Source organism: Mastomys coucha, unplaced genomic scaffold (assembly GCF_008632895.1).
Source record: "Mastomys coucha isolate ucsf_1 unplaced genomic scaffold, UCSF_Mcou_1 pScaffold22, whole genome shotgun sequence".
NCBI classification, from domain to species: domain Eukaryota; kingdom Metazoa; phylum Chordata; class Mammalia; order Rodentia; family Muridae; genus Mastomys; species Mastomys coucha.
The window spans coordinates 260095473-260108457 of NW_022196905.1; the positions used below are offsets into that span (position 1 = coordinate 260095473).

General features: G+C 50.8%; 1 protein-coding gene across 3 annotated transcripts in view; it reads right to left on the reverse strand.

Moving 5' to 3' along the window:
- The window catches only part of Zcchc14 (zinc finger CCHC-type containing 14), a 52113-nt gene extending 39924 nt beyond the window's left edge, over nucleotides 1-12189 (reverse strand). For all 3 annotated transcript variants that reach the window (XM_031341636.1, XM_031341635.1, XM_031341634.1), the window contains exon 1: nucleotides 11554-12189. In XM_031341636.1, coding sequence (XP_031197496.1) covers nucleotides 11554-12126 — 573 coding nt within the window. In that variant the 5' untranslated portion in view covers nucleotides 12127-12189. The remainder of the gene's footprint in view (nucleotides 1-11553) is intronic.
- Nucleotides 12190-12985: the final 796 nt, after the last annotated feature.

A 12985-nucleotide genomic window follows, 5' to 3' on the forward strand; every position in this document is an offset into this window, starting at 1 on the left:
CCCCTGGTAGAGTAAAAGGCGCCCAACAAAGACCAAGCTGGTCAAGGTCTCAAGTATGAATAGCAAACAGCGCTACTAAGCACAAAGGGGAGCACAGACTGAAGAACTAAAGGTGCCATGAGAAAAGCAACATGGTTTGGGAGAAGGGTTTGGTTTATTTATTTGGGTGGTTGGTTTTTTTGAAGCAGGATCTCACTAACTCTAGCTGTCCTAGAACTTACAGAGATCTGCCTGCCTCTGCTTCCTGAGTGCTGAGATTAAAGGTGTCTGCTACCAAACCCCTCAAAAAAAAAAAAATGAAGCTTTGAAAGTGGAAAGTTCGGGGCTGGAGGGATGGCTCAGCAGTTAAGAGCACTGACTGCTCTTCTGAAGGTCCTGAGTTCAAATCCAGCAAACACATGGTGGCTCACAACCATCCATAATGAGACCTAATACCCTCTTCTGGTGTGTCTGAAGACAGCTACAGTGTACTTACATATAATAATAAATAAATCTAAAAAAAAAAAAAAGAAAGTGGAAAATTCATAATCAGAAGATGCTATTTCTGAACTAAAAATCCACTAGAGGGCTTAGGAGCAGGCTTGAGATGGCAACATGCTGTGGCTTTGAACATGGATCCATGGAAAGTATTCCCACAGCAGAGGAGGAGAGATCTAAGAGGACGTCTATGGGGAACAACAGACAGCATGCCTTCAATTGCATCCTCATAGGAAACAGACATGCAGTTGGAATTTGTTACTGAACACCAAGTTCAGCAAAAGATATAGATTCACAGCTCCAAAATATCCAGAGAACACCCAGTAGGCAAGCTCAGGAGAGCACACTGACATAGCAGAGCCATCAACACCACAAGAAAATCCTGAGCCCAGCCAGCGGGTGACAAAGGAAGTACAGAACAGCCGGATAGTGCTCTGCTTTTCAAATCTAGAAGAGGAAGAAAGCTATCAACCAAGAGCACTGAACTCAGTGACAGTGTCCTCTGAGGAGACAGGCAGAAGCAAAGTGTGTGCCAGCACACACTCAAAGAATATAGCACCAAGCTGGGGCTTCTAAGGGAAGACAACCCACAAATGGTAAGAATGCAGGCAAACGTAAAGGACTGTGCACCTGCTCACTCCGAAGGCTTTGTGCTGGAGCCCAAGCTGGCCTTGAACTTGGGGTCTTCCTACTTCAGCCTTATGCTCCACCACTTCCTGCCTCTTCCCTCCCTACCCACTGGGTATCTATATGCTGAACTGTAAGGGCCTTGTACACACTAGGCAAGAACTCTGCTACTGAGCTTCAGCCCAGCCTCTATCTTCATTTTGATTTTTAAAATAAAACAAAAAACTCCACCCACTGAAGCAGACTACTTCACTGTACTATGGGACTTAAGGCCTCTGTTGTTGACACAAGAACCCACTCCTCTGTGTGTGTGTTGGGGGGGTGACCCAACATGAGACCCCACAGTGGGAAGGAAGACAGAGAAAACAGAAGCCCATGACTGTTAGTGGAAGCCTTCAGAATACACAAAACCAACCAGGGGTAGAAATGTAGCAGATAGAAAAAAGAAGACAAGCAGAAAGGCATGAGAAGGTCAGAGGATGAAGGCAGGAATGGAAGAGAGAATGGCCCTTCTCTACCCTCTCTACCCTGACAGGCTTGTACTGCGTGGGCTCACACAGCTCACACTGTCAAAACAGCACAGGAAAACCATGCTTTTCGCCCAGTGTAAGTTTTGTCTTTAAATGAATCACTGCAAACTACTGGTGTGTAGGACTGCAACACTAGGCCTGAAGGTCCCAATGTAGCCCTGGGAGAGGACTATACATCCCAAGCCAGAGTCCTACATGTAGCCCTGCACAACCCCTACAGCCTCCTAGACCAAAGCTGCCTTCCAACCTCATTCTCCGGAGATTCCCTTTCATTTCTAACAATGAACTAAAACAAATGCCATTATTTGTTTTCACATAATAAAAATAGCCACTAGCTGATGCCACCTTTGCAAACTGCTAAGGCTTACCTATTTTCTTGGTGCCAAAAGAGGAACACAGATCAACTAACTCGCTGTGGTGACAATTCAACACACCCCTGGGGTGCACTGGAGACAGTGCTGAGCACGTGGCAGGTGTGAGCTACCATCATCCGCCTTTCTTTTTTCTTTTTTAAAGATTTATTTATTTGCATTTATGAGTACACTGTAACTGTCTTCAGACACATCAGAAGAGGGCATCGGATCCCACGACAGGTGGTTGTAAGCCACCATGTGGTTGCTGGGAACTGAACTCAGGACTTCTGGAAGAGCAGCCAGTGCTCTTAACCACTGAGCCATCTCTCTCCAGCCCATCATCCGCCTTTCTTGGACTTTGCTCTCTACCTCACATCTCACTTGACCCTGAAGGGAAGCCAGAGTGGTCAGAGCCTCCCAGTCTACCCCTGATGGCTCCTGTGGCTCCTGCTCTCTCTACCCCATCCTGACCCCTGCTATATACTATCAGAGGATGGCCCTTTCCATGTGCTATGCCTGTTGACCTTCAACACCCTGCACAGAAGCCTATCCCATCTCAAAAAGCCTGGATTTTGGCAATACATGGGCATACCACACCAACCTTCCCACAGCTGCCACTTGACACCTCAAATGTCCCTTCAACTTTACCAAGTACAGCCCCACGAGGTGGCCACGAGTCATTCCCACAGGTTCAGAGTGATGGGGGAGGGGTTGGACCTCTCTTGATACACTAAATCTTACCTGCAAACTGCAGAATCTCCTGTGACTGTCCTCGGCACATCTAGGGCTTGCCACCTGCACATGCTTTAATGAGGCAGTACCAGCCTGAGGACATACTAATTACAGACAGCCAGAAAATGATTCCATGGCTCTCCCTTCTGACATGGTTCTCTGTCAAAAGTTAGACTAAGAGAAGCAGGCAAGCCACTCAAGCCACAGGCCTGCTCCCTTTCCTGCCATTGTTAGCAACCACAGCACCCAGCTTGCCACACTGGAGCTACATGAACACAAAAGGAACGCAGCTCAGAAGCCTTTCTCAGGAACAAGCTACTCTGCAAAAATGAACTAAGCCACTAGAGTGCCACAGAACAGTCTGCTAATGTGTTCCCATGCCTCCCAGGCCCTCACCACTAGGTGAATTTTCTCAGAATCCTGTGGGTTCTATGTATTGGCAGTGAAGACAGCACAGAGCCAAAGGCCACAGCACAGCATTTTCCCCAGAGATGCACAGCTAGCGTTGGGGGAAGATCAAGGCAAACACCATTATGTAGGACACAGAGCATAAAACTCCCTGGGAACAGCCCACAGTACACCAGAAAAAGAGCTCCTGCCATGCCACTGAGCATACCAGGAACTGGCCACAGCACCAGTCCCTGTGTCATCCCACTGGCTGGAATACATGTCTCTTGGAGCTGGCAGTACAGGGATGGTAGGTGGTCACCATCTCTGTGCTCCAGCGAGTGGTCTTTCAACAGAAACACAAAGACATCTATGATCTTACCGGGCAGACAAAATGAAAAATGTGAGCCATTAAGTGGCAATGAGGTAGCCACGCCTGCACAGACGCAAAGTGAGGGAAGTCAGGGAATAGCAGGAAGAGAAGATGGCATGTAGAGACAGGCACGACACACTGATAACTGCAGGCCAGGCAGGAGAAACTACAGCACCTTTCCAAGACCAAATGTGGCACCACCACAGTACCTGCCATTACAAACCAAACCAGGGCAATACTGCTGTGATTTCAAAGGAGAGTTAAGGACCAAAATTTCTGGTGACTTAAAAAAAAAAAAAGTCAAGGAGCTGGGAAGATGTTTCGTGTCACACATGTGCCCCTTGGCGTATATGCACAGCACATGCCCCAGGTACCATCTGTGCCCTATGCACAGACATTGTGCCATGTATCTGTTCCCGTATGTGTCGCTGGGAGCAAGAGGAGATGGGAGGGAGTGGGGAAGAAAGAAGTAGGCATACCCAGGCTATGATGCTACAGGACTGGCCAAGTAGCCCTCAGTGGGGACAAGGATACCCAGAAGGCCTGGTTATTTGGGTGGGGCAGGAGAGAGCAGCTTGCCTTGCCATAGGCCAGCTGACTAGGGATACCCACTTGGAGCTCCAGCCTTGATTGTGGGGGACGGACAAGGGGTCAGTTATCAGTGAGAATGGCAAAATCAAGGCTGAAAATACAATGAATTATACAGCTAAAAGAAAGGAAAGAGAAAACAGTCTCCTTACTCAAGTGTGGTGCAGCCAGCTAAGCCCTACCCCACAAACCACCATGTGAGGAACTGCTCAACAGCCATGTTTGCTCACAGCTAAAACAGAAAAGCCAGCATTCCCTGTACAAGGAAGGAGAGCCAGGGGTCAGAGGCTTAGACTCCACTGAAGGCTAAGAGTTCACCCTGGGACGATGTCACAGGGGCTGGCCTGCTGGTATATAACTCTAGTCCTAACACTAGGGAGGCTGAAGTAGGAGGATCATGAGTTCCAGGAAAACCTAGGCTACAGACTGAATCTCCATCTCAGAGTAAGCAATTAACTAACTAAAATTTGAACAAAACAACAAAACCCTCCCCAACACACCACAAAACAGCAAATCCAGACAGTGCTGGGTGGGTGATGAGAGAGCAGTTCCATCCAGCACACAGCTGAGAAAGACACCGGTATGTGTGTCATGCTCACCAAATCAATTCCGACTGGGGCAAGTCAACAGACTAAAAAGCTAACAAGTTCTGGCCAGAAGATACAGGGAAGCACCCTCACTTAAGCGGTGTCATGCTTAACACATGTGCATCACATATGTGCCCTTCTCATTACATGTGATCTACTCAGTCCATAACACCAAAGCTCATATATGATATATACCAGTCAAACCATGTGGGAAAGCTCAAGATGGAAAAACAAACACAGCTCCTCCTACAGTAAGCATTCAGAGGTCAGCTGCCTCGAGACCACAGAATCCCTTACCTGGTGGGAAGAGCAGTGACAAACTGGTGATGTGGTCACCTGAGGAGATGTGCAACATCACCTGGAGTAGCCCAAGGATGGTTCTCTCTGAACAGCAATAACCAAGGTTTGCTACTATACTGGCATGTATGGGGACAGGAGCACGGAGACACACTCTGCTGCAGCCTTAAAGAGCACAGACATCACCCACACACACCCACACCCATGCACACATACACACGCACACACATCACAGTGCCTGTCAGTGTTCAACAGGATGTATCATGGGGACGATGATACTCAAGTCAGGTAAATGGCCATGTTCACAAGAGCAAGGAGAACAATTCAGTCACACTCATTTAGCAGGGATGGATGTATGAGGAAGAAACATGTAAGTACATACAATCTTCCCTAAAAGTTCTAAAAAAAACTGTTCTATAAATGGGACTAGGTTGCTGGGGAAAGGGCAAAACTGTGTTTTGTGGGGTTGTTGTGTTTTGTTTTTTTCTGGGGGTTTTTCATTTGTTTTAAGGCAGAGTCTTGCTATGTAGCATTTGCTCTGGAGTGCTGGCTGGACGGTCTGTCAGCAAGCACCTTAAATGCAAACCTAAGGGACCAAAGCCCCAGGGAAGGAAGAGAACATCAGCTTGCCCTGGTGAGGGGATTTTACATTCAGGTTCCTTCTGTACCATTTTGGCCACTTTTCTGATTACAAAACCAATTTAAAACATCTCTTAATTTAATAAACTACTGAATTCCCATCAATTAAAACCATCTTAGCTGAAGACATGAGATGTCAAGGGGAAATGACCACAGACTGGTATATCTGAAGATAAGAGCAGACACTACGGGCATGTGGCAGGGTGGCCCGGTTCCTAGTAACATGCATGTGGTTATGGCAACGTGTAAGTCTGTGTCAAAACACACATGGGCATGTCCAGAAGAAATGTTGATCTGACTAGAAGGTGGAGCAATGCTCAGGAGGGACAAAGAGGAGTGCTAGCTTTGTTTAGAAAGTCTATGACAGGGCAGTGGTGGTGCACGCCTTTGATCCCAGCACTCGGGAGGCAGAGGCAAGGGCCAGCAGATTTCTGAGTTTGAAGCCAGCCTGGTCTACAGAGTGAGTTCCAGGACAGCCAGGGCTACTAGAAAAACAAAACAAAACAAAACAAAACAAAACAAAACAAAAAAAAGAAAGAAAGAAAGAAAAGAAAAAGAAAAAGAAAAAGAAAGCCTATGAGTCTATGACAGACACCTGACCCTGCAAAGTCCCCAAGGAAAGAAAATGGTTAAAGCCAGGACATCAAGAGAAGCCTATACCTTCCTCTTTGTGGCCAAGGAGAGGTAGGCAGGCTGGCTGGTACAAGACTGGCCTAGGCTCCTCCACACCCTAGCCAAGTGCCCTGTAAGCCGTTAGAAGATCAGCCACTGCATGTGAATGCTTGCTTCCATCCTGGCCTCACTTTAAACAACTTCATGCTTTTCAACCCACAACAAATCCCAAAATTACCTGCTTTATAAATTTTGATGGTCATTTTGCTTTTTTGTCTTAAACAGGATCTCACTATGTGTTCAAGGCTAACCTTGAACTCATGACAAGCCTTCTGCCCCAACCTCTTAAGGTGACAAAATAACAATACCTTTGGCAGGCCACACTTCTGTGTTCCTTCCTCCCTTGCTGACACTGCCTCTGAAAGTACAGCTAAGGTCTGAAGTCAAAGCCTACAGCCATCTCACTAGTGAGTTCACCCTGACAGGTCCCAGCTCAACTCCTGGAGGCTTTTTCTGAAATCTGATCCTGCTAAGGAAAAGGGAATCCTAATGTAGAAATTATTTTTCCCGGGCAAAAAATAATTTATAAAAATGTGAAGTTGGAGAATTGGCTCAGCAGTTAAGAGCACTGGTTATACTTCCAGAAGACCTGGATTCAATTCCCAGCACCCACATGGTAGTAGCATCAGGCCCATGGACCTGATGTCTTTTCAGTCTTCCACTGGTACCAGGTATGTATGTGGCACAGATATACAGGCAAAATACTCATACACATAACATGAAAAATCTTTTTTTAAAGAAATGTATTGTGATCTAACATTATCCTCCCAGAAACCAACAGCTGTCCAGTCACAGACACAGCACACATAGGTGTGACACTTCTAGCATTCTGCATGCCAATGCTCTAGAAACTATATATCCTAAGTGTGCTCTCAACCCAAAGGCAAAGTGCGTATGGCATACAGGACCGAGGCCCAATACACTTCAGCAAATGGAGCTTCAGCAAAATGGCTTCAGAAAAGCAGCAAGACTTGTCACTGTTGATTCCTGGTCATTTGCTAGCTACCTGTGCATGCAATGCTACTGTGCTATGCATCAGACCCTGTTGTGACAGGTTTCAGGTTCTGAAGCATGACAGCTCTGATGGGGTTCAACTGGTGAAGGAGGACGTGGTCTGGCTACCATGAATGCAAGAGCCCTAGAGCTCCATGTGTGGGGAAAGACAGTCTCTTGAGAGCCACACAGCCACACCAGTGGCTCAAAGGGGCCACTATAACTCAAGACGTGACTCGGCTTCTGCTTGTTGTTAGAGATAGGCCACTAAGAAGGCCATTAAAACAGAGCCTGAGGGTGCTGCGTTGAAAGACTCCCACCCAGACAGAAACACACAGAGGAATGAAGACAGAGAACGGACTCAGTACAAGGGACGCGGAGGAGATCCGGCCGCTCTAGAGAAAAACAGCACCCAGTCTCAGGTCACTGATGAAGATGCAATCTGTTGTAGCTCTTCTGGAATGCTAGGGGCTTTTGACAACCATGTGCAGGGGTCAGGGTTAAAAGAGAAACCAAGCAAAGCCATCTACTCCTCACATGATACCCACAGGACAAAAATGCCTCAATACCTGACCTTTGAACTGTAATGACTCGCAAGAGCTAACCAGAGAAAAGCAGCCAAGTGGAACTGTAGCCCATCTCAGGCAAGAGCTTACTTACTAACAGCTTTCTTCATAGTCTATGGAGATTGTTGAAAGTTTACACATGGCCAAACCCAGGTGGACAGCTCTGGAACTGTACAGATAGCCACCAAAACCAAGACCAGAACCTCAATACAGGCACATCATTTCAGACCCCCTTAAAGGAAAAAAACAAAAACAAAACAAAAAACAAAAACAATAGCAAAAAAGAATCATAAACAGGGTCACTGGACTGTGTTCTCCCACACAGAACAGGACAGAACCACAGCTGACTCCACCTGTCACTATAACCACAGAACCCAGAGGACCCTGTTAGCTATGTAGCACTGTTAAGTACCACCACCACCACTCCTCCCCTACCCCCCGACACCGCACCCCACCCTCCCACCCCCAGGCAGCAGCCCATCCTGAGAATAAAGTCCCTTGGGATAGCCATGTGCTGATACTGTGCCAAGGAGCATGTGTTAGTGTCAGGCACTCAGGAGTTTACTATGAAGAATAATCTCAACTAAGCCTCAATCCAAACCTCCAGCCCCTGGTGAGCAGATAAACTATGGTCCATCCACATGATGAATGAATATTACTCAGCCATAAGAAAAGAACAAAGTGCTGTGCACTCTTACAAGAGAAGCCTTAAAAGTATGCACGTGAAAGCAGCCCGGCACAAAAAGATCAGAGAAGACAAACTCAGAGACAGACATTTGATCATGTCTGCTGAGGGGATGGTCGGGAGAATGGAGGGATGGCTCACGGGCACTGGTGTCTTTGGGGAGTAACCTGATGATCTAAAGTTCAACTTTGATGGCCACACAGCTCTGCACAACATCCCGACCACAATTCAGAGTGAACGCTCTCTTGTACCAGCTACCGGACACCAACCTGAGGTGTCAGAGCAGCCTTGAAGTCAGAACCTCCTTCTTCAGCCTCCTGAATGCTGGGGTTGGTTACAAGTTGGTACCTCATACCCAGTTAAAGGTCTTGATTTAACCTGCTTCCAAAGCCAAGATTTCTACTTAAATAAAATGCAAACACTGTTCTCAGCATCCCAAGGCTACACCTAAGGGACAGAAAACATCCGGTAGGTGAAGCCCTACAGCCTCTCTGCAACCCTCTGGTGCCATACCACAGACACAGCAAACGGTCTTCTGAAGTAAGCCATGCCTATGCAATGCGTCCACAGCTGGGCTTGGTGCCTATCTCTCCTCGCGGCTCTCCAGAGGTTGAGGCAGGAAGATAGCAACTCCCAGGCCAGGGTGAGCAAGACAATGAAACCTTGGTCTTTATTTTATTTTATTTTATTTTATTTTATTTACATCCCAAACACTGCCCCCCCTTCCAGAGTCTCTCCCCACATTCCCCAAACCTCGGTCTTTAAAATAAATAAACCACACCTTTAAACTTCTAGGGCTCCTCTGAACATTATACATTTTAAAAGAAAAAGGAAAATGAGGGCTTAGAGAAGTGACTATAAATAACAAGCTTTCCAGAAAACTCAGTTAAGAGAAATAAAATTTTAAATCAGACAACATCTAAACAAACTCCACACCTTCCCTTCTGAGAGCAAAGTCTCAGTCCTAAGTTCCAGACCAAGTGACACAGCTCAGAAAGAAATGCAAGAACCACCTACTTCTGAGGATGCAGAAGAGGCCCAAGTTCAGTCCAGTGCTAAGAGGGCACTCAGCTGGACTTCACCCTCCAAGTACACAATCAGGCTTCAATTTCAGAGCTACAAATGAGCCCAAGTCCAGCATTGGGGAACAATCCCTTTGGGAGTGACTCAGAGCCAGGGGAAAGAAAGAGAAATGGATCTGTTTAGACCTGAGCAAATGAGACCCAGCCTTCATTGCTAAGTCAAGAGCCCCTGTGCCAGGGCCAAACAATGTCCCTAACTTTCCACAGAGGACCTCAACTCTGTCAAGGCCCACATGATTCCTGAAAACTGCAACAGCTGCAATGCTCAGGGCAAGAAGGACACTCAAGCAGACATCGTAGGCCTCTGCAATGGCTGGGTAACACATGGAGAGCACAGCTGCCAGCTGCCCTGTCACCTCTGGAGGACTTCTGCCCAGCCTTCTACAGCACAGGAGAAAAAGGCTAGTGACCAGTGCCCAGACCCTGGGGGCTAGATTAACTCCATCTCCCAATGGACTTTTGCCTGAGACAAAGGCTATTTTATACAGTTTATTATGAGGGTTGTCGTAATGGGGTGGGGCTCAGTGGCAGAGCACCTGCCTGGCATGCACAAGCTCTAGGCTCCATCCCTAGAGGGTGGAAGAGGACCCAAGACATTTGTTCTAGACACTTCTATTCTGATTTCACTGCCCTGCTAAAAACCAGTCCCAGTCTTCTACACAGACAGACCCCACGTGCATGAGCTTCACTCACACAGGGGTCTGGCATACAGCATGGGAGATATCAAGCTCCCCATCTTGGATGAAACTAACTGCAGCTAAGGAGACCACAGACAGGTGGCCTGAGGATCTTAACTCTACCTGGGCCCAGCCTTTCTTGTTGACAGCTGCCTAGCATGCAAGAGGGAAGGGAGGTGGGAAACTGTACACATGTATAGAAAAAAGGAAAAAAAAAAAAAAAACAAAAAGCAAACCGCAGCCTCAGAGGCAATGTCAGTGAAAAGATAAGACACCACAGGAACCCATTCAGGAACCACAGCCGCTTCTTAGAGGAAGACATGTTAAAAAAAAAAAAAACCACAACTTAAGGTTTAAAGAGAGTTGAAAGAAAAACAAACCGAAGTCTGATTTCCCGACTACCCCACCTTGTTCATCTTGGGCAGGGGAAGCAGAGTAAGAGTTTTAACTTCAAAAAACTCATACTGTAGAGCATGTGGGCAGGAGGCCCGATTGTGGCCTTGTACTACCAAGGACATGGTGTGGGATCTCAACGACCCCCTGGCAACTGGAGAACCTTTCTCTCACAAGAAACATGGGTTCTTGGCTCCATGGCCGCTGAGAGCCTCCAAAGGCCATCACCGAATGTATCATCCACAACTACAGGCTGCAGCTAAGAGAGATATCGAGGAGATGAATTCCATCTGCTCTTCACCGTGGCCCCCAACCACTCAGCCTGCAGCTTCCACAAGAACCATGTGCATCGCCAGTCCTCAAACATTTGGGCCAAAGCTGGCATTTCTGAGCAGACGGGCAGGTTGCCCTTCCTGCCCAGCAAGCTGACATTATCATCCTAAGACCAGATCCCACCTCAGTGAGCTTGAGTTCTCCCCGATGGTAGATCACCACTGACAGCTTATACAGACCCACTGAGGCTGCAAAGCCCCCGTCAGCGGCCAGGCTCTCCAGACAGACACGCTTACCAGCGTGCACAACCCCCACGAAGGCACACACAGACACGGGTCCCTGTACATCGTACCCTCGCCATGCACGCGCAGCGACACCTGTGCCAGACAGGCTGGGGCAGGGCCCACCTGAGCCCATGTTCCCGGTCAGAGCAAGTCCGACATATTGTTGAATGTTATGTCTGTCACCTAAGAGCTAGGGTCGACAGGGCCGTGACAACGAACACACAAAGAAAGGGGCCGCGCACTGACGCCGGTCACCGGGTCCCTAGTGGGTCCTCTCGTCAGGCTGGCCTTCAGTAAAGAACCCCAGCCGCGCTGCCCCACCGCGCGCGTGCGCTCACCTTGTGGCAGGCCGAGCAGGTGGGCAGCGCGCCGCTGGGCCCCGGCGCGCTCTTGCCACCGCCGCCGCCACCGCCGCCGTTCAGGCTGCTCTGGATCTGGGTGAGCTCCTGGCGCAGCACCTGCTTCTGGTGGAAGCTGAAGGCCGGATGGTTAGAGGCCATGGTGAAGAGTAGAAGGAACTCATCGCCCGTGCGGCCCTCGTTGAGCTGCAGCCCGTAGTTGTGGATGATGGAGTCCGTGTGCGTGAGCGTGCGATACAACACGCCCGCAGCCTCGCGCTGCTCCGAGCCCAGCAGCGCCAGCGACACCAGCAGCTTGCTGCGCACCACCTCGTCTGTCAGGTTGGTGAGGCTGCCCAGGTCCGCCGGGTTGTTGGCCTTAATCTCCGAGTCGCGCAGAGAATGGTAGTCCTTGCGTGCCAGGTCCTCCAGGCACGAGCCGAGGAAGCGCAACTCGAGCGGGATGCACAGGTCCAGCAGGCCGCACAGGAACTCCACGCGCTGCGGCGACGGCAGCTCGGAGAACCAGCGGTACACGCCGTCCCTCTGCAACGGGCAACGCTTCTCCACCATGCTGCCGCCCGCGCCGCGCCCGCCGCCGGGCCCGGGAGCCGCGCGCGGGCGGCCGGGGGGCGCGCAGGGCCGCGGCCGGGCTCCGGGCGAGGCCGCGCGCGCGCGAACCGGGCGCGGGCGCGGGCCGGGCGCGCGCGGCCCGGGGGAGCCGCCCGCCAGGGGCCCCGCGGCGGCCGGAGCCGGGGCCGGGACCGGGGCGGCCGGGGACGGCGAGCGGCCTCGGGGCCGCCGCTCACGGGGAGGCGCCCTGCCCGCGCCCGTCCCCAGCGGCGGCCGGTGCGCGGCAGCGGCGGCGGCCGCTCCTCGTCGTCGTCGTCTTCGCCCGGGAGGCGGCCGCCCCCATCTCCCCGCGCGCCGCAGGGTCTGTCAGTGCGGGCCGCCCCCCGACGGAGCCGCCCCGGCCATGCCGCCTCCTGCGCTTGCGCCCAGGCCGGCCGTTACCCGCTGCGAAGCTGGGCGCGGCGCCCGGACGGGCCTGGCGCGGCGGAGGGATCCAGCCGGACCCGCGGACGGATCGCGGCCCGGGCCGTCGGAGCTGAGCAGAGCGCGCTCGCGAGCACGGGCAGCCGCGGCCAGCGGAGTGGGCGGGGTGGCCGCCTCTCGCGACAGCCCGGGCTGGCCGGGTCCGCCCCCCCACGCCGATTGGCCAGGCCGCCTGTCCTGCGCGCCGGGTCGTTTCTGCAGCTCCGCAGGATTGGTCGAAGCCTAGGCCCCGCCTCTGACAGGGACTGTCGATCACGCCGGGTCCTCCTGCACCCGCCCCCTGCGGACCAGCGCTAGCGGATTGGTCGGTAGGAATCGGCGTGGTGAAAAACACGGGATGGATTTTTAAGCGCTTTTGTTCCCTCAGATTAGCCCG